Below are 20,434 nucleotides of genomic sequence, written 5' to 3' on the forward strand. Positions count from 1 at the left end.
TTAAAGATATTTCCAAGAACATAATGATTTTTTTCCCCACATATTCCTTGCATTTTCCCTGCCAGCACCAGGTGTGTTTTCTCAGAGTCTAAAGCTCAACGTGTATGTGGTGACAGGTTGCAAACTACAGCAAAATGTCTCTTCATGTGATTGTATGCTCATGTGGATTATGTTATACAATCCTGCAAACATTTTCCTCACTTTATAAACCAATGTCAGCTTTAAGAATTAGCATTATATCCATGAACTCATTTGTGATGCATTATTTGGTATGCTTTATACAATCAACTCCTAGAACCCAGTTGCAGTACTTGTGTTGCCGCTTAAACTAGGACAGCCTGCATGCAGCAAGCTTGGACTCTGAGCTTCTAGCTGTCACAAACCTGTGAAACACTCATGCGAGCACATTAGTGATGTTGATCTCAGGTGTCGGGAAGTATTCTAGATAGCTGTGGCACTTCCACGGGAGGGGACAAAACAGGTCTTTTTTGTAATAACTGCAGACAGCGATGTCCGAGACCTACTTGGCCTGCCCTGCTGCTCAAAAGCAGGACACTGTTTGAGATTTATTGGCGTGAACTTTGATTTCCATGCTCAGATATGGAATATTGCTAAAGTGAAAATCAAGGCCACTAACCTACTTTTGCTCACTGGCCTAGTGTGATAGTTTCCAGCTAGGGAAACCAAATGAGAGGAAACACAGAGGAGGAAACAGAAGTGGGTGACCAAAAGAAATTCAAAAAAAGTGTGAATGTAAAGATATAGGTAGTAGGTTAAATCTTGTATGCACTGCACTTTGGAGAGCAGATCTGCTGAAAACCAATTTTATACAGTAACTTTCTCACACTGTAGTAGCGGGCTCTAGCTGCAGTAAGCCACCAGAAATTGCCGGAATGATTGCAGATTTCAAGATTTGTGTGTGTGACATCAGACAGATAACAAAAAAATAATATACCTTGGTCAAACATGCATGATAAACCCAATGATTCTTAAGAGGCGTGCTAAAGAATATTAGAGGCATAAGCATATTCCCAGTTCTCATAGTGTCATATGAGAGGAATTAAAATGATACAGCCCAGATAACAAAGACAGTATTTTGCAGAACAGTGTAATATCACTGACCTCTACGTTACACCTCAGTAATCTATGATCAGACTTATCATTTCGCCACTTGCATACATCAAATATCCGGCACTGATTCAGTCCACAGTCTTATTTCCTTCCTGTAATGCAGTGACTGGATGGTTTAACATGAAACTCAAGCTGTCTTTTTTTTTCTTTCTTTTTTTTTCTTAAATGGATTTTTTGCAAGACTTCCACTATTAGAGTGTAGCATGCATGTACAGGTATCGTTTGTGAGAAGATAACAGGTTAGGTAAGATTGGGAATGGTACAATAAATGCCAGCTGACCATGGATAAAACCACAAATAAAAAGAAGGAGATGGAAAATAAGAAGGAAAAACAAGCAGCGGTGGGTTACAAAAAAAAAAAAAGACAGGATGAGAGATCCTGGGGTGAGATTCTTAGCTGCTTTTTTACCACAGCTTTGAGTTAAGGAGTGCACTAACAGCCGGCTGGGTAACGAGAGGCGGAATTGGAAATCAAGGAGGCAAACACTGACAGTCTGAACCGAGGAGCGGAGGCACAAACAAGGTAATGACAGGAGTGAAGACAGAGAGCAGAGAAGTGAAGAGGAGGTGGGGAGGAAATAATGACAGACTTTGACCATGAGCAGACTCTGTTTGGGTTGTGCACAGACGTAGAAGCGCAGCGTAATTGAAAAAGAACAGGGCCATGTAAGGAGTGATGGTCTATCTTAGGACAAAGCCAGGAAATGACAGAAAGATTTCTCTGTTGCTGTTTCTTGTCTTCTCTGCACCTCTTTGCTTCCCCCCCTCCTATCAGAGCTGGTTTGATTATGATGCCCTTGGCGAGGTGCTAATGTTACATCAGTATTATAGTGCTAGCTTGAGGGGAATGGAGACATAAATTAAGGCTCTCGGGTTCATTGGCTTCACTATGGGCCGGAATCTTTACGCCGAGCAGCTGCTATCTGATCACACCTGACTACAAGCACATACTTCTCTTCCTTCTTCCCAGGTCGCATTTCCCCCACTGCCTAAAATTGTCTTTATCCTCTTTCCCGAGTGCTTTCCACCCCTCGTTATCTCCAAGTATCCATCCATCAAACCCACCCTACCCTTTTTTTCTTCTGTGTAATAAAAATCCAATTCCAGATTTCAGGGGCCACGTATGCTGGGTTGGGTCATACTTAGTTGGGCTGCTGAAAGCTTTTAACAAATAGAGAGTGCAAAGAGAGTGTATTAGTGATAGACAATAAATACAATAAAACAAACCTTAGTTGTCTTTGTTAGGCAGACATGTAAATGCAGTACAGTTCAAAAAGACTTGAACCTCAGGAGGATGTTTTGATGCTTCTCTTGATTACTATTGTGAATCACCTCGAGGAATGGGAAAGCATTCCCTCTTCTGAATAGCTAAACCGCTTTTTTGATTATTTATTTTATCATCACTCAGTGTTGACATTTTCTGGCTTTCGATAGGAAAACATTTAGGTGGCTGATGAGCCCACATGGGAAGGTGCTAGTTTTCTTTAGATTATTTCAAATACTATACTTTTTGTGCGGTTATGTTCCACTTATGTTCTTAAAAAGGCCAGTCTGAAATCTGAAAACAATTTGAGGACTTGTAAGAAAAGCAAATCGGAAAATTGGTGATTTGAATTGAATTATCAGGAATTTATGCTGCCAAGCTTCTAATGAAAATAAAACTGGCTGGAGAGTCTCATCAGCCTGCAACCTCCCCCGTTCAGTAATCCATCTGTCTAAGCAGCTACAACTGAGTGGCATCCAGTTTTTTAAGTACACCTATTAAGCTGCTCTTTAAGACAAATGTAGCAGCCAATCACATGGCAACAACTCAAAGCATTGAGATACAGTCAAGACAGCCCGATGAAGTTCAAAGTAGGGATCAGAAAAGAAAGGTGATTTAAGTCACTTTGAATGTTGTATGGTTGTTGATGCCAGACAGGTTGGTCTGAGTGTTTTAGAAACTGCTGATCTGCTGGGATTTTTCCCACACAACCATCTCTATGGTTTACAGAGAATCCTCCAGTGAGTGTCAGTTCTTTGGGTGGAAATGTTTTATTATTGCCAGATGTCAGAGGAGAATGGTGAGAGTGCTTTGAGCTCATAGGACGGCAACAGTAACTTAAATAACTGCTCGTTATAGCCAAGATATGCAGAAGAGCATCTCTGAATGCACATGTGGAGCCTTGAAGCAGATGAGCTACAGCAGCAGAAGGCCACACTGGGTGCCACTCCTGCAACTAACAGGAAACTGAGGGTACAGTTTCCTCAGGCCTTCCCTGGTCTAAAGACTCTCGATCTCTGTTGCAACATTCAGATGGTCAGTATTTGGCGTACACAACCCAAAATGATGTAATAGTGTGGAGGACATTTTCCTGGCATAATTTGGGCCTGTTAGCACCAACTGAGCACCAACACCACAGCCTACCCGAGGACTGTTGCTGACCATATCCATCCCTGTATGACCACATTTTACCCATCTTCTGATGGCTGCTTCCAGCAGGATAATGCACCATGCCACAAAACTCAAATCATCTCAAACTGGTTTCTTGAACATGACAACGAGTTCATTGTACAGTTACCAGATATCAGTCTAATAGAACACCTTTAGGATGTGGTGGAACAAATCTGCAGCAACTCTGTGTGCACGTTATTGAAAAAATAAGGCAAAGGGGCTCCAGCTCAGTACTAGCAAAGTGTACCTAATTAAGTGATCAGCGAGTATATAGTGAAGCACGGTAGGAAAGAGAATATTAAGACTTAAGGCTGCTTTGTCAGTCAAATCCATGTTCCCCTCTGCACCTATACTTACTAGAAAAGCCCCCAGGAGAATTCCTGAAGATGCAATCACAACCTTCAAAGGAAAATTGGATAAAAATGTAACTTTATTTTTAGTTTAGACATATTTAGGGTTTTGCACTCTTTGATTATAATTTTTAGGTTAGGTCGAGAATTTAATTCTTCAAACAACCACCTTAACTTTGCTGTTTTCATTATGGAAGAGGTTACCACGGTAACCTGTTTCTCATAATAGTATAGTAAGGATTGTTTGATCATGGTTAGTATGTGGTGTTTTCTACAGAGTATCACAAACTGGGGCAGCAGCTAAACGCCCTTCTTTAAGTTTAGCTGCTGCCCTTCAAATAACTGGGCTTCCAAGATATTGTTAGCAATGGTGAAATAAGCTCTTAATTAAGCTAACAGCCCACATTACATATTTGAAGAATTCCAGTGACCATACATATTTGTACACTGATGTGGTCCTGTTGGCTTCATCAGGTGATGACCTCCAGCTCGCCTTGGAACGGTTCGCAGCCGTGTTTGAAGCAGTGGGAATGAGGATCAGCACCTCCAAATCTGAGGCCATTGTCCTCAGCCGGAAAAGGGTGCAGTGCCCACTCCGGGTCAGGGACAAGACCCTGCCCCAAGTGGAGGACTTTAAGTATCTCGGGGTCTTGTTCACGAGTGATGGGAGAAGGGAGCGGGAGATCGACAGACGGATTGGTGCAGCGACTGCAGTGATGCGGATGCTGTACCGGTGTGTTGTGGTGAAGAGAGAGCTGAGTGTAAAAGCGAAGCTCTCAATTTACCAGTCGATCTACGTCCCTACCCTCACCTATGGCCACGAGCTGTGGGTAGTGACCGAAAGAACGAGATCACGAATACAAGCGTCGGAAATGGGTTTCCTCTGAAGGGTGGCTGGCCTCTCCCTTAGAGATAGGGTGAGAAGTTCAGCCATTCAGGAGGGGCTCCGAGTAGAGCCGCTGCTCCTCCACATCCAAAGGAGCCAGTTGAGGTGGTTGGGGGGATCTGACAAGGATGCCCCCTGGGCGCCTCCTAGGTGAGGTTTTCCGGGCATGTCCCACCGGGAGGAGGCCCCGGGGCAGACCCAGGACACACTGGAGAGATTATATCTCTCGGCTGGCCTGGGTGTTCCCCTGGATAAGCTGGAGGAGGTGGCTGGGGAGAGGGAGGTCTGGGCTTTTCTGCTTGGATACATATTTGGATAAATGTATTAGTGTGTGCATGTGCTGTTAGAATGGCAAGAACGGCATGAACACAGGAGTCTGAGATTTCAGTGCACAATCATGAATATAAATGCAGTGATAGACGACAACACATCCAGATCTTCGGACTCCATTCCAAAGGTCTGGATGTGTTGTCATCCAGATGTGACACGTCCAGACTCGTCTCAGTAATTTCCAAATATGATTCAGGACACTGAACCAAATCAGAACCGTGACAGTGGCAAATCCAAATATATGGATTTGCTGTGCTGCTTTGCAGCTTGGTTTCAAGATGCATTGCTAATTATGCTGTTTTCCATCCATTTTAGCAAATCCAAGGCACTTGAATTTGACAGATGCTAATGAATGATGTACACAAACAACAATGACAAAAAAACAGCCCTTTGCTCTCAACATGAGCAAGAGCTCAGTGCAGCCTTCTCTTGCCACGCCACCAGGTTTACCTGACATTGCTGCATAATTCAAAAGCTGACACACACACACACACTCGTTCACCAAAGAAAGAAAGTGACAGCTGTGGCTGTTTCACTCCAGTAGGCGACATTATGTGATTATGTTCATTTATAGCATATGCACTGACGTTGCCATTCAAACAGCAGATTATGCCTGTGTCTTATGCAAACGCAGTGCTGTCCCTCCACACACATGTACTTCCTGGTGTTTTGGTGACGTGTGCTAGCTCAGCGCAACAAAAAGGTGTCAGCACCTTTAGATAACCATCACAGAGGCTTTCTATTTGCTCCTGTTGCCACTCTGGCAGGTCCACTGGCATCCCACGCTGTCTTGATTTCTGCCCCATGTCTTCCTGTCTGTCTGCAGATCTAACCTGTTGAGAGATTATAGCTGACAATGAACAGGCTAAGCTCAGTGAAACAGAGAAACATTAGATATGCTGAAAAGTAGGTCACCGTCTTCACTTGATGATTTGGTCTTACTTCCACTGTTAGAATTCACGGCATGCGCCTGCACAAGTAGAAATGAAATGCAACTGTTTTTTCAGAAGAGTGTGAGACTTCTGTAGAGGTTTTGTTGTTCTGCGGGGAGCCCTCTTCACCGGTCGTTTTACTCGTCGTGTCACCTGTGACGCAGGTTTTGTACTGTCTCTTTTATTTATTTTGGAAGCATTGCTATGATGAGACTAAATCAGGGTTTTGTGGGAGTGTAGCGTTTCTCTGAGCCTCCTCTGGATTGAGAATCGCAGAGGCGAGAAAGAGGGCAAGGGGAGGAAAAGTTATTTTTACACTCCTTTTTCCCTTTCCCACCCTCTGTTCCTATGCGCCCCGTGCACAAACATTTTGAGAGGGCTGCTGTTTGTGAATATGCACACTTTTTATGTGTGTGTGTGGTTTTTGCATGAAAGATTGATGTTGGCCTAAGTACCTGCCAAGCTGCATCAGGCCGGGCACACATGGAATGAGGGAGAGAGGGGGAGAAAAGAGAGTAGTGAGAGAAGGAGCAGATGCCACAGACAGAGATGCCTATCAATAATGCAACTTCCACTGAGCTCTCTGTTGATGGGAGGGCAGGAACAAATGAAACAGAAGGGGTTAGAGGGGAAAGCATAAAAGAGTATAGTTATAAAGACCAGATATGGGTTAAGGAGAAAGAAAGAGAGAAGGAAAAAATCAAAACAGGCAAATAATCAGTGGATGATGCAAAAGATTAAATAGAAAAAATGGAAAAACAGATCTGCAACAAAGAGTAAAAAAAGAAGGCATACACAGATGTAAGAAAATAAAGGCATGGAAGAAAAATCTACATTGGCTCAAAATTGTATGCAGAGACATGTGGAGCTGCCAAAACCAGAGTCCCTACATCTCATTACAAATGTATGAAGTTTTCATCTGTCAACAGTGCCATCGTAATGAGATGATTGTCTTCTCATAATGAAATCAAACGGTTTGACATGGCGCTGATGATGACACTTCCTTCTTTTCTAAAAGACCAGGATCTTAGAAAGTGCACCTGAGGAATATTGCAAAAGTGACAGGTTACACGGCAGTTCGCAGAGGAAGTGAGACTGGATCTCTCTATGCAAATAACCACATGCGTGTTTCTTCGGTAGAAGCAGTAGTAGATTTTTCAAGATACACCTGATATGGACAATTTTATTTTATGATACAACTTTTGCATCTGTATGGTAAAAAACCTGGTGTGCCGCCTTTTTCCTTCAGAACTACCTTAATTCTTTGTGACATAGATTGAACAAGGTGATGGAAATCCTCCTCAGAAACTATAGTTTATACTATGATGATAGCATGACACAGTTCCTGCACATTGGCAAGGAGCACATCCATGATATGAATCTTCTAATGGTGCTTTTTTGGACTGGGATCTGGTGACTGTGATACTTGTGTACAGTGAACTCAGTGTAATGTTCAATAAACCAGTTTGAGATGATTTGAGCTTTGTGACTTGGTGCATACTGCCATCATAAAGGGATGGGCATGTTCAGCAACAATCCTCAGGTAGGCTGTTTCTTTTTTAAATTATATTTACTTGGAACTAATGGACCCAAAGTGTTCATTAGAAAATATCCCCCACATTATGTTTACACCAAATTAAGACCCTACCATCTGAATGTTGCAGCAGAAATTGTGAGTCATCAAACCAGGCAAGGTGTTTCCCATTTTTGTTCAACTTTGGTGAGTCTGTGCAAACTGTAGGCTCAATTTCCTGTTTTTAGCTGACAGAGTGGCACCCGGTGTGGTCTTCTGCGGCTGTAGAGATGCTCTTCTGTATACTTTGGTTATAACAAGTTGTTATTTGAATTACTGTTGTCTTCCTATCAGTTCGAACCAGTCTGGTCATTGACCTCTGACCTCTGGTATCAACGAGGCATGAAGCTCTGTATACCCTAGAGATGGTTGTGTGGGAAAATCCCCAAAGACCAACAGTTAATGACTTTCTCAAATCCATCTGTCTGGCACCAGCGACCATGCTGGTTAGGTGTATCTGGAAAAGTGACCATGAATGTAACTGGCAGTAGACAACTTATCTTAACCTTGTAATAACCGACAGGTCACAGGTCATAGGGGAAGTTTTAGGTTTAAGGTCGAGTTTCAGTATTTGAGAAAGTAGATGTTACCTTTACCTTGAAGTCTCGTATATTTATTTTGGCATTACATTTCCGACTGATGATGACAGAGGCAGAAAACCATGACTAGGCTAGATAAACCAGATCTTTTGTAACAGCTTACAAAAGCAGCTGAAGCAAAAATAAGACTCAAAGACAAATATGAACAAGCAATAGCCAATCAATATGGTAACATGTAAGTGAAGTAAAAATGGTATATATGCTAGAGAACTAATAAGGAAAATGGGAGCAAGTAGACAGGAAGGATGGGATGATGGGGATGGTAGGATCATTAGTGTTACTACAGTACAGAAAGTATGGCCTGGTTGTGCAGAAATTATATATTTGAAGAGCACGACAAAGGAAAAGTAGTGAATGTATGAACCAAGCAAAGTTGCGTCAGAACATGGCTGCATTTGGACACTCCCTCGTTCACTTTTCAGCACACACAAATAAAGCTGACTGCTCACTTACCTCCACCATTTATAGACTCTCCACCCCTCACAAACCCCCTCTGTCCTCCAGATTCAACGAATTTCTATAAGCTGCCATTTGCTTTGCTTGTTTGGCTAGCCCTCAAAAGAGAAAACGTTTTCATTTTAATCATTTAAGCCTTTATTATTGATAGCTGATTGGCCTTTAGTGTCTTGCTGCTGACTCTTTTCACAGAAAGCCTTTTGGCAGGGAAACCACAGGTTGTTCGAATCACTTTAAATATGGCTGCATTTCCATTTCATGTCAGTTAGCTCCAGTGTCTTTATTATGCATGCTGTCTCGCTGTAAAGGCTTCCTGCTACTCATGTTTCATGTCAACATACTGTGACAGCTTACTGTCTGTAGTACAGTCTTACCTTTAGTCAACTGTAGGGATGGGTATCGTTTAGGTTTTATCCGATACCAGTACCAAACTGGTACTTTTGAAACAGTGCCGGTGCTTAAACGGTGCTCGAACCGGTGCTTAAAGAATGGAGAACACAAAAAAAACCTCTCATGTTCAGCTGTTTTTTTGTAAAAAGGTAACAATGTTAGCCTTTTCTGCAGCTATAGGGCATATATGGTATCACTTTTGGCTGGAAGCAGTGCTTAAACAATGGAAAAAACACAAACTTTGTCCAAAAACCTCTCATGTTTAGCTGTTTTCCACTTTTTCTTAGGTCATTTCAGCCTTTTTGGCCAGGGTGAAGGGAGTATCTGCCATCAAACAAGACAAGAAAGCTGCATGTAACTACGACGGTGTTTGGTAGTTCACCTTACATGCATTAATTTAATAACGTGGTTAGCCTACTCAACGTAAATTACACACAAACAACATTAAGCTACTGACCCAGAGAAGAACGGCTGCTGCTGCCATCATCATCCGTCATCATTTCTGCTACACTGGCAGGGCTAGGGGCCAGGACTCTCCTCTTCGGGTTTTTGGGGGATGTTGCAAACTCCAGGTCCGATAAGTGAGACCACACCCGCGGTAGATGTGCACGGTGTGAGGTCTCGCAGCAAGCTATCAAATACGGTGCATTTCTCGGCTTTTAACAAAATGCTATGCGTCGCCAGGTGTTTCATCGGATTATAGGTGTTACCTCCTTTGCACAGTATCACCTTAGAGCACTTGTTCCAGGCTGCTGAGTTTGCATCTTTTGCTGTGAAGTACAGCCAGACTTTTGACCGCTTTGCCTTGGGCATTTTTAATCTGTAGCTCTGCTCTAAAAGAACGTACGTACCTGGGCCCGCCTACTGTCCTCGGAAAGGTAAAATGATTGGCTAGAATCCAAAGTGTATGACATTTCAGGGGAAAAAAAGCACCGAAATAATGCACCGAAATGTGCGCTGCTTTTCGGTCTGGTTACTACTGTTTATGTCAGAACCGGTGCCGATACCGGTACCCATCCCTAGTCAACTGAGAAATTTTTGCATTAACTTGTGAAACGCCAAGCACCTTCATGGCGGACCCTTCATCGCTAACTTTACATGACCACGATATACCATCCGTTGTCATTTTGTTATGACGAGTGGAAGCTCAGAGATTAGTAGGGATGACATAATGTCCCTACTGTAACTACAGAACCACACAAGTCAAACAAGAGCAATTAGACTGCCCTGTGTGTGTGTGTGTGTGTGTGTGTGTGTGTGTGCGCGTGCGTGTGCATGTGTGTGTCTGTGTGTTTGCACTCAAGAAAGAAAAGCCCATTAGTAGTAAACAACTATTTTCTCTTGAGAATTCCTAGTTTGTAAATGGGGAGAGGAAATGTTGTTCATCATGATTTAGCTCAGACTGTGTGTGTCTGTGTGTGTGTGTGTGTGTGTGTGTGTGTGTGTGTGTGTGTGTGTGTGTGTGTGTGTGCGTGTGTGTCTTTTGTTTTTCAGCTGAACATTGTTCACATGTGAATGAGTAAGTATGTCAGTAAGTCTGCAGGTCAGCATGTCGTCGTGGGAGGACATTAGCTCTAAGTGGACTTAAGTGTTGCTCCTGGTTTTGTGTGTGTGTGTGTGTGTGTGTGTGTATGTGTCTGTGTATGGACTCACTCAGTGGATATCTTTGTGTCACTGCTACTTGTCTACGTATGGCTCCTGTCTTCTATCACTGATGTTTTCTACTGTCACGATCATTACTTTAAACTCACAGTTTGAATTATAGCTCTGTGTGCTCTGCTAACTCCGAGCACTGTCTGTCACAATTTGTTCCTATCTCTGCTACTTCTGATGCAAATTGGGCCAAATGAGCTGCAGCAAATCTTTGCTGCTACAGTATGACACTGACGCTGTTTTCTCGTACCGCTTGAAGGTGTCAACACAACAAATGTCTCACATATTGAGTCGTGTTGTGTCAAAGATTTGACAGGGGTTAAGTGTCGCGTTGCTCGCGTTAGTTAGAAATTAAGGAGAGCTGATGATAAGCTGTTTCAGTCGATCTGTAATGGGGGGAGCTTGGCCCTTTTAAATATATGTTTGGCTTTTAGAAAGTCGATAAAAAACAAGCAGTTAAGATGCAGAGAAACCCTTTGGTGAGAATATCTGTGTGGCAGCAAGTTTATTATGCACTCAGTGTTAACTTATAAGGTACAAAAATAACAATAAGGCAAACTATTAAACACTAAGACGCTGATGTGCACTGATTGCAGGGATTTGTCACGCTCACTCAGACTGACTTGCAATTACCAACATAATGGGTTTTGCACATAATACTGTGTGCCTAGTATAATGCATCACAGAGAAGTGCTATAGGAAAACAAATGGAAAGGAAGGCGCTCGAGTGTAGTTTCATATCCACCTATCCATCAATCCAATTCAGTTCAATTTAATTCAATTCAATTCAGTTCAATTCTTTGTCCCACAAATCAGTTTAGCAGCATGGGTGACCAATGACAATATACAGGGGGACATATACCCATCCATCCATCCAATCCAGCCAAGTGGTGTAATCTCTTTAACTTGCCCTGGGTCTACCCCAGGACCTCCAAGAAAAACTAGGTGAGTTACTATTCTGATGGCCTCTATTAGGGGAAAAAAATCGAGGCACAGGGCATAAGAGCCTCATCACGGCACAGACACTTGGAGAAGTGGTTGGTCAGCATGAGCCTGGTGCCTGAGCCTTTACCCATGGGGCCTGGAAGGGCTCAGCCCAAATAGCCTTGAGTAGACCACCCTCATGTGTATCCGCCACCTGGAGGAGGAGCCAGAGACACTCCAGTGTGCGTCTGTGCGTGTCAGCCAAAAGCAGAGGCTTTGGCCAACTTATCTTTGGCTGCCAAAATTGTCTTAAGGGACATATATTCTTCTTCTCTCTTAGGAGAAAGGAATTATCTACATGAAAGTTCAGCGCTTTGTCCTGCTGTTTCTCTGTAATCCTATTATGTATTCTGTGCACTGCTTTTTGGCTGCATCCTGTACTCTCTGACCTGTCTCTTTCTAAATTCCCCTGTTCGCCTGTAATCACCCCCACTGGCATCCTTCCCTGACTTTATTTACCACTGTTTCTGTCACCTTCCACCTTGCCAAATGTTTCAGTTTATCCTCTCCCTTATTAGCACCCTTCTTTCTCCCCCACGTCTCTCCCTTGGTCTCTCTTTCTGCCTCTGTGCTGCATTTCAGCTGTCGTTCAGCTCTTGTATCCAGAGTAAATTAAATCAGGTAGAGCTATAAAATAAGCTTAAACTGATAATCACCAAAATTACACGGGGACACTTAAAGGGAGAGCAGGTGTGAGACAGTAAAAGGGTCTTGTGAAAACAAAATGAAGACGTTAGTAGCCTCCACCCCCCTTCCCTTCTTTCATTTATCTCATTTTCTCTGCCATCATCTGGTTCTTGTCTCTGACTTTTTGTCTATTTTATGTGCTCACAAAAATATGTGTGGTTTCTTTCAAAAAAAGAAAAAACATCCATTTTAGGAGGTTGGTTTTCACACAAATCATCTTTTATTTTGTTTCTCTTTCTTCTTTGTGTTTACATGACAGAAGCCTGACTTCAGACCGTTCTGTGACTTTGACTGCTCTTCACGTTTATGCTGCACGAGCTCTTTACAGTTTCCCCTAACACCGTGCTTGTGCTCGACATGCACACACATGCACGGCATGGAAAATGGCTGCATTTGCATGATGCACAGTTCGTTATTCAGCACACGCAAAAACAAAGCTGACTGCTCTCTTTTTTCCGCCATGTTTTTCTGTGATAATCCACCCCTCGCACGCTCCCTATATTCTCCAGCCTACACAGCTCCTGAGGGACTCCCTCATGTTGTTGTCTCCCTCCTAACGCTCGTTCCCCTCCTGTTCTCCAGTCCTCACCTCCTCCCGCGTCTTCGTTTGGTGTCACCGTAACTCGCGAGAGCCGTCATTACTCTTTCTTATTTTTTCTTATTCTTCAGCTCGCTCCCTGTCCTCCCCTGTCTTAGTTAAAGTTTTGCCGACAGGCTTTCTCTTGCTACAGAAATTTCTCTGCCCACGTTATTTGTGTCCTTCTCTTTATCTCCCACTCTTTCTCTACTGAGTTGCTTTTGGAAGAGCTGTGGAGAGCGCATAGAGCTGTTAAGCAAAGATGTAGAGATCACGCAGATAGACCACCCATTAACAGGCTGAAGCCATGGTATCATATTCTTATTATTGAGTTAAGCTTTACTAAACTCAATCCAGCACATAACAAAAACATTTTAAAAGCATGTGATTACCCTTGTCTTTTTTTTTTTTTTACTTGTTGGCGACTTTGTGTCTCTTGTTATCCCCCCCGCCCCTGCACATTTGTGTTTGCAGGTTTTCTTCATTTCCCTTGCAAATAGGACAAACAGAGAGCCGCAGTAACTGATTGCTAATGTAACCACTGACTTCCCATCTAAGCTCACAGTGTGCGTTTCTCAGAAACTGCAGTTAGCCTGTGTTGGACTTCCTTTGGGTCATATTTTATTCGGACATCATCCATCAAGTGCAGTATCAATGGCAACTTCCTCATTCATTGCTCAAAAAATTTCCTTGAACACATTTACTCTTTCCACTGCTCTAGATTAGTAAGTGTCTGTAGCTATCCTAGGTTTGGTCTGCACAGCGTCACAGTATTACTATTACTTATAATTACACCATAACAACAACACTCACTATTTTTTTTTTATTCCTGGAAAGATTTTTTTTCATAGCTTCTTTAATGTCTTCATGAAAGTGCTGATTCCAAGACATGCTGCTCTTACGTCCAAGAGTAATCCTTAATTAAAATCCAAGCTCACAGCAGACTGCCTGAACTGACCTTGGATCTGCCAAGGCCGTGGATAAACGGGGCATCAGCAGCTCTGTTTAATTAGGTGGCAGATCTAAGATCAGTGTGGTAAAAACTGCTGAAGGAGTAACACTGTAAGAAAAAAGGGGGATGTTCTATGAGAAGGACGGACGGTTTCCTCCAGAGCAGTAGATATATATGTAAAACTCTGTGTTTGTGACAACTTATCTTCCTGGGTGTAAAAAATAAATAAATGGATAAAAAAAAAACTTTGAGATTTACCACTGTGGGATGTTCCACGTTTGCAAATTTTGTGCAAATATTTAACAGTGGGAAATACTAAACCCTGTAGGTAACACTGAGAGGCTGCAGCTTTTAGTAAACTCAGAGGAAAGACTCCTACTTACAGCTGCAAGCAACAAACCAGGATTATGATACACTTAATGTCATTTATACCCCTAGACAGGCCTGTTAGTGTACCTCCAGCACACACACATTATCAAAAGATAAGTGATGGCAACCCCGATCTACTCACAGAGTCGTAGCTACTTTTACCAAACTAACAGATATTAAAACTAAGCATATTACTTTTCCAAATTCACAAACTCTTTTCATTTTTTTGTTTCAAAACTCTGTTTTTTATTTTATTTTAGTTAATTTAAATGTTTTTTCACATCTAGTTGACCTCTGACCTTGACCCGAAGGTCAGAGGTCAAGTATTCTGAAAATCTTGTGAATGCTAAAACTTGAGAACAAAGCAATGAAGGATTTTTAAACTGATACCATCTTCCAGGAGGCTGAGGGGTAACCTTTTCTACTCCTAACACCTGTCAAGAAAGCCATAAATGTGTGGGGATTTTTTTATTATTATTATTTCAAAAGGAGAGCTCATTTGGAAGAACTGGACATGATTTATCAAAGTATAGAGTCTAGATTCTGGTGGTCAAGACTTGTAGAAGGATGGCCAGCATGAGAAGATGGGGAGGAGGTGGGCTGAACAAATGAGAGTCTGAAAGACAAAATGGTAGAAGAGAGACAGATTGAGTCAAAGAAGGCAGGGAACAAATGATTAAGCCAAAGGGGAAGGAGAAGTGATGTAAATAACCTATCAGCCGGAGATGGGTGTATTTAGGCACAAGCTTTGTTTCGGGACTTGATAAAGCAGGACTTGATAAAGCAGGCAACACTTCCTACTTCTTACTCCAGGAACACTTTATTTGTTTGTTTGAAAGCTGTACCAAATAGCAGAGGCTGCAGCGAGCTAGCCTTATCAGCATCTAAAACTGGCAGTTGCTTTCTACCACACTTTTCACATTTGAGGGCTTTAAAAGCCTCCTGCCTTTTAATTTTCTGTATCAAAGCACTGGTATGATTGATGTAAAAAGATTAACACTAATGTAGTATGGCTGCCTAATGAGGCCTTGTTGACATGCTTCTAAATTCAGAGTGGAGAGCTGAGAGCTGAAGTGTAGCCTCAAGCTGTAAAAGCTTACTAAGAAAAAGAAAAGTGTATTTTTGGTGACAAAGAGGCTGTAGGTTATATATTTTTTGCTTAATTGCACAGCAGGTTGAAAAGAGATGCTTATTTCTGTTACCTGCCCACATGTTGTTGTTTTTTCACCAAGACTCATACTGGAACACTCTCTGAAACTTCATTTTTCAAGTGTTCAGGAGCAGCAGACAGTATAACACATAAAATGTTGTGTGATACGTGTGTTTGTGTGTCCAGAGGCCTGTTTAAAAAAGCAGGTAGTACACTCTGTGTTTACCCAAACCCAACACATCCAGCCCAGAAAATAAGTGGAGTACAGAAGTGTAGTGCCCAGCCATGTAGGAGTGGTGACAGATCAATTAGCACCTGTCTCTCCCCGCATCTTTCTGCTGCTACCGGCACAGTTGTGTTTCTATTATATGTTTTTCTGTTGCCACTCCTCTATCTGAGCCACAAGAGCGTTACATTGATACACAATTAACCCCAATTCCCACTCAAATAGATCCTGCTTAATTTATACATTTAGGATTTTAACATCTTCCTCCGCCTTCTATTTTTGCATCCAGACCGATTTAGAGTCCCTGGACCCTCGCGGTCGTACTCCTCTTCACCTCGCTGTCACGCTGGGCCACCTGGACTGCGCCAGGGTCCTGCTGCAGCACGGCGCTGACGTTAGCAAGGAGAACCGCAACGGATGGACAGGTGAGTGAGTGCGCATGCTATGTGGAGTTTATTTGTGGTAATGCGAGCAGTGCACAGCATGCATAAGCTGTATCTGGAGGGTAGTGGTACATTTTGGAAACTTAGTTAGTGACCTTATAATACATTGTATCGTACATCTTTTTGGGGGGGGGGGGGGGGGGCTTTTTCTTCTTTCTTTCTTTTTCCTTTTTTGTTTGGAAAATGAAAACCAAAATCTCATCTCTGCTGGCACATTCAAAATTTGGTTTTGTGCTCTTGCAGTGGGAAGATAATGGAGTTTGAAATCAGTTCTTTTTTTGTAACTTTTATTTTTCCATTTGTGCCCAAAATATGATCTCACCTTAAGTTTCTTGTTTTTGCTGTCATCTCCTCTCTTTTTTGTGACTTTCTCCCCCTGACGCATACCACACTAGTAAAACTGCTCCTTTTTTTTTTACATTAGGCCAGAAAATTGAGCTGCTCTTCTAGTTGTAAATGTGAAACTAAAGCTACCAAGAGCATTTCTCCATTGCATTATTTGCCTGGCTGTGTGAAACAAAGGAAGACGTTATATCAGCACGCTAACCAAATAAGCATCATGCCTGTGTGATCGTTGCATCTTTAAAATGTCACACAAATACACACACCAGATAATATAGCGTGTGTGTGTTCGTTCAACTCACAAGGTGTGCTGTTCAAGTGTAAGGACAGCTGATCAACGATGGGTGAGACGCAGTAATTGGTGGTTCCAGCTTCTCCTTTGGCCCAATTCAGTTTTGTCAGTTCTCGCTGCCCCCTTTAAATTGTTCATGTACATAAATTTTAGATGAAGCCTGAGTGACTGCTTCTGTTTTACTCTCCCTCTCAGTTCTTCAGGAGGCGGTGAGTACCAGAGATCCGGAGCTGGTGCGTCTCGTGCTTCGTTACCGTGACTACCAGAGGACTGCCAAGAGACTGGCGGGCATCCCCATCCTGCTGGAGCGACTGCGCCAAGTGCGATTTCACACAAGCACCCATAAGCACACACACGCGCTGTAGCGCACAGGTTCATGAAATAAGTGTGCGAGCTATGTGGGTGATAAATATGGAAGCTATAAATGCATTTGAAATGTAAATAAGTCTTTTTCAAATTTACATGCAAATTTTTACATGCAAATTTGCTTTTCTCACGAGATCCTTTCTGAAGGTATTAATAGCTTTCTTTAACAAGGGCGATACACTCAAAGGATATGTCTCCATGTTGCAAAGCGCTCTCTCCCTCTAATCTGACTCATAGCTGTTCCCTAAGGACCTCAGGATTGCCCTGTTTGAAGGCACAAAAGCAGTGATGGACATGCCGAGGCTGCCCGTACAGGAGGTTAATGGTTAGAAGCCTGCAGCAGCAGATTGTGTCGGAGCTGCTGCACAAAAAAGTGACAGCAATGCAGGGATGTGCCTCCAAACTGTCTGACTTCCTGTGTATCTGCTCCTGCCGGCTCCCTGATACACACAGTTATGCACACACTTCGGCATACTCTCATGGCAGACACAACACCCTCACACTGTGAAAACAGCAAGGAGCACTGGCACTCAAACGCACTTGCACACAAACCCGCGAGCGTTACACACATCTCATCCTTCTTCATCTGCCGCTGCTCTCACCCACATTATTGTCCTCTCCATCCCTCCACCCATCACTTCTATTATTAACACACACACACACACATATGCAGACACTTCTCTGTTTCCAGTCCCTTCATCTTTGGCACAGACATCCCTGCTGCATTTATTTGCTTTACTTCTTTTTTTTCTCTCCTCCTGCACATCGGTATTCTCCTCCCTCTGTCTGTTAATCTTTAACTTCATCACTCTCCACAACTCTCCCTCCGTATCTTCCTCTTTATCGATGCTCAGTGTTTTCTCATTTTTATTCCTTTCTCTGTCTGTCTCCGCTCTCCTCCTCCTCCTCCACCCTAAGCAGGCCCAAGACTTCTATGTGGAGATGAAATGGGAGTTTACCAGCTGGGGTGAGTCCAGTCCTTGTGTCCAGTGATCCAGTAAAAGCCAGTACCAACCAGTCAGATCTATTAATTTTATCTGCCTCTTAGGCTAAAGACACCTGTTTTCCGTTGCATGTCAGAAAAGCATTTGTATTGTATGTGTAGGTTAGAATGGCTTAAATTTAAAAAAATTCAAATACAAAAAAGAAAACTGAGACCTAGCTCAGCATGGTTTGAGTCAAAGAGTGTCTGTATTCGTCCTTAGTGCCCCTGGTGTCTCGCATCTGCCCCAGTGACACATACAGAGTTTGGAAGAGTGGTCAGTGTCTCCGTGTTGACACCACCCTGATGGGATTTGAACAGATGACCTGGCAGAGGGGAAACCGGAGCTTCATTTTTAAGGGACAAGGTGAGAGTTTGAGCTCGACTGGCTCGCTCCGTGTGAGGTGCACGCAGTGTGTCAAAATGCATTCAAAGAAAACCACACTGACTAGTGCTGATATTTAAAAATGGAGGTGAAAGACAGATGAAACTGGGCGACGGGAGAACAACAAAAGCACAAGTCAATTTGAATTTTTCTTTCGTTGTGTTTTTGCTGAGAATTATTTGCATAAGTGAAACAAACACGGTTTAATATCAAAATGAGTAGAGAGCAAAGCTAGCTGTTTCCTCCTGTTTTTGTGCTAAGCTAAGCTAACTCGCTGCTTCCTGCGGCTTTATTGATCACAAAGGCATGAAGCTGGTATTGATTTCAAATGATTCTCATAAACCAAGACGATAATTGTGTTCCCTAAATTTATCTCCAATATGTATCCTTTAAATCTCCCGTAGTGGGAAGTAGAGATGGGGGATCGATCCAATAATCGATCGTGTGTTTACCAGCGTTAGTAATGGTATGTAGCACAGTAGGATTGATACTTATTTCTATCCTCCAAGTTCAGTACGTAGCTCACTGAACTGTTGATGATGATGATAAATCATGACACACTGGTCTCCCCTTCATGAGCTCCCTTTATAAGTATCAGTATTGATATTGGTATCGGCAATACTGGCCCTGTATTGACTTGGTATCAGGCAGGTATCTATCTGTCTGTCTGTCTGTCTAAGCATCACAGATTTGTGGACTTCCTCACCTCACTGAAAAGCTTTCAACTTTTCTCTTCCCTTCTCTCCCTGTCTTTCTCTCAGACTCCAGCGCAGAGGTGATGGAGGTCGACCACGACAGGCAGCTGGTGTTCTGTGAGACCTTGTGCGTGTCATCCCTCACAGCGCTCTCGCCGGGCAGGGGGAAGGGCGGTGCCTGCAGCAGCACCACAGCTGGGTTGGGCCTTCTGGGAGTAACCCAGCCCACTGACGAGCAGGTAGCGGCCCGGCTGTCTGCCCCAGTGGTGACCACGCAGCTGGACACCCGCAACATCGCGTTCGAGAGGTCAGAAGAAATACTGCTATGTACTGAACAAAAATATACAGGATGTGAAAAATCTAAGCTAATAAATAGCTTTAGCTCAGCCACAGGACTTGCTCCATTAATCTGCTGTTCTTTTTTTTTTTTTGCTTTGTTTTGTTTTTTCCCCAGTGGAGAAAAATCACTCTTTTGTTGTTAGAGTTGAATTTCTGTCAGCGTTTCTCTGTTGCTGCCTCCTACACTGCAACCCACAGCTGAGTGGAACAAGTTCAGGCACGTTCTCTGGTGGCTGTCAAAATGCATTTCACAAAGTGTAGGAAAATACAAACCAAAGCTGCAGCAGTGGGAGGAAATGGACACAAGAAAAAGTCGCATAGAACAAACTGTTAAATTTCATTGAAGAGCACATATTTTTGGAATATTGTGCAATAAGTGCATTAAAATAGTTATTCTAAAATCCCGCTGTAGTTTAAAGTAAGACTGCAGAGCTTTTGAAAGAAGTAAAAACAATGTTCAAATAGCAGCAGCTGTCTTGTAATTCAGTTGCAGTCACACTGGGTCAATAGTAATCATTGTATTTTAATTTAACTACTCGCTTCTTCATCCTTTCTGTCTCTGTGTAACCTCAAAAAGCAAAAAGTGCCCAAATAAATTTGCAGGACTACGCTTGATGTGAAGGAACAAATTAGCTTCTGGCTGCCTGGATCGAGCTGGGGGCGCCTGTAAAACAAATAAAATGCAGTGGTGGGAAAAGACAAAAAGACTTGGACAAGAGACAGGCCGGACATAAGGTGGAGAGAAGAGTGGACCGAGCTGGGGGGAGGCGGGGGGGGGGGGGTCATGGAGGACAAAATTCATCCTATTCTGGTTGGTTGGAGAGATAAGACTGATGAGGAAAGGACGGGGTAATGGAAGAGGGAGTTTTGTTTGGACAGAGAGGGATGGAGAAGAGAAAATGTAAAGAGAT

At 42.9% G+C, this 20,434-nt stretch overlaps 1 protein-coding gene across 2 annotated transcripts in view; it reads left to right on the plus strand.

Moving 5' to 3' along the window:
* The window catches only part of ankrd13b (ankyrin repeat domain 13B), a 40,014-nt gene that overhangs the window by 3,567 nt on the left and 16,013 nt on the right, over positions 1-20,434 (plus strand). For both annotated transcript variants that reach the window (XM_006803908.3, XM_006803909.3), the window contains exons 3-7: positions 15,969-16,104; positions 16,952-17,076; positions 18,044-18,089; positions 18,328-18,471; positions 19,251-19,491. In XM_006803908.3, coding sequence (XP_006803971.2) covers positions 15,969-16,104; positions 16,952-17,076; positions 18,044-18,089; positions 18,328-18,471; positions 19,251-19,491 — 692 coding nt within the window. The remainder of the gene's footprint in view (positions 1-15,968; positions 16,105-16,951; positions 17,077-18,043; positions 18,090-18,327; positions 18,472-19,250; positions 19,492-20,434) is intronic.

The sequence above is a fragment of the Neolamprologus brichardi genome, chromosome 14 (genome assembly GCF_056152115.1).
Source record: "Neolamprologus brichardi isolate AB-2024 chromosome 14, ASM5615211v1, whole genome shotgun sequence".
Taxonomy (NCBI): Eukaryota; Metazoa; Chordata; class Actinopteri; order Cichliformes; family Cichlidae; genus Neolamprologus; species Neolamprologus brichardi.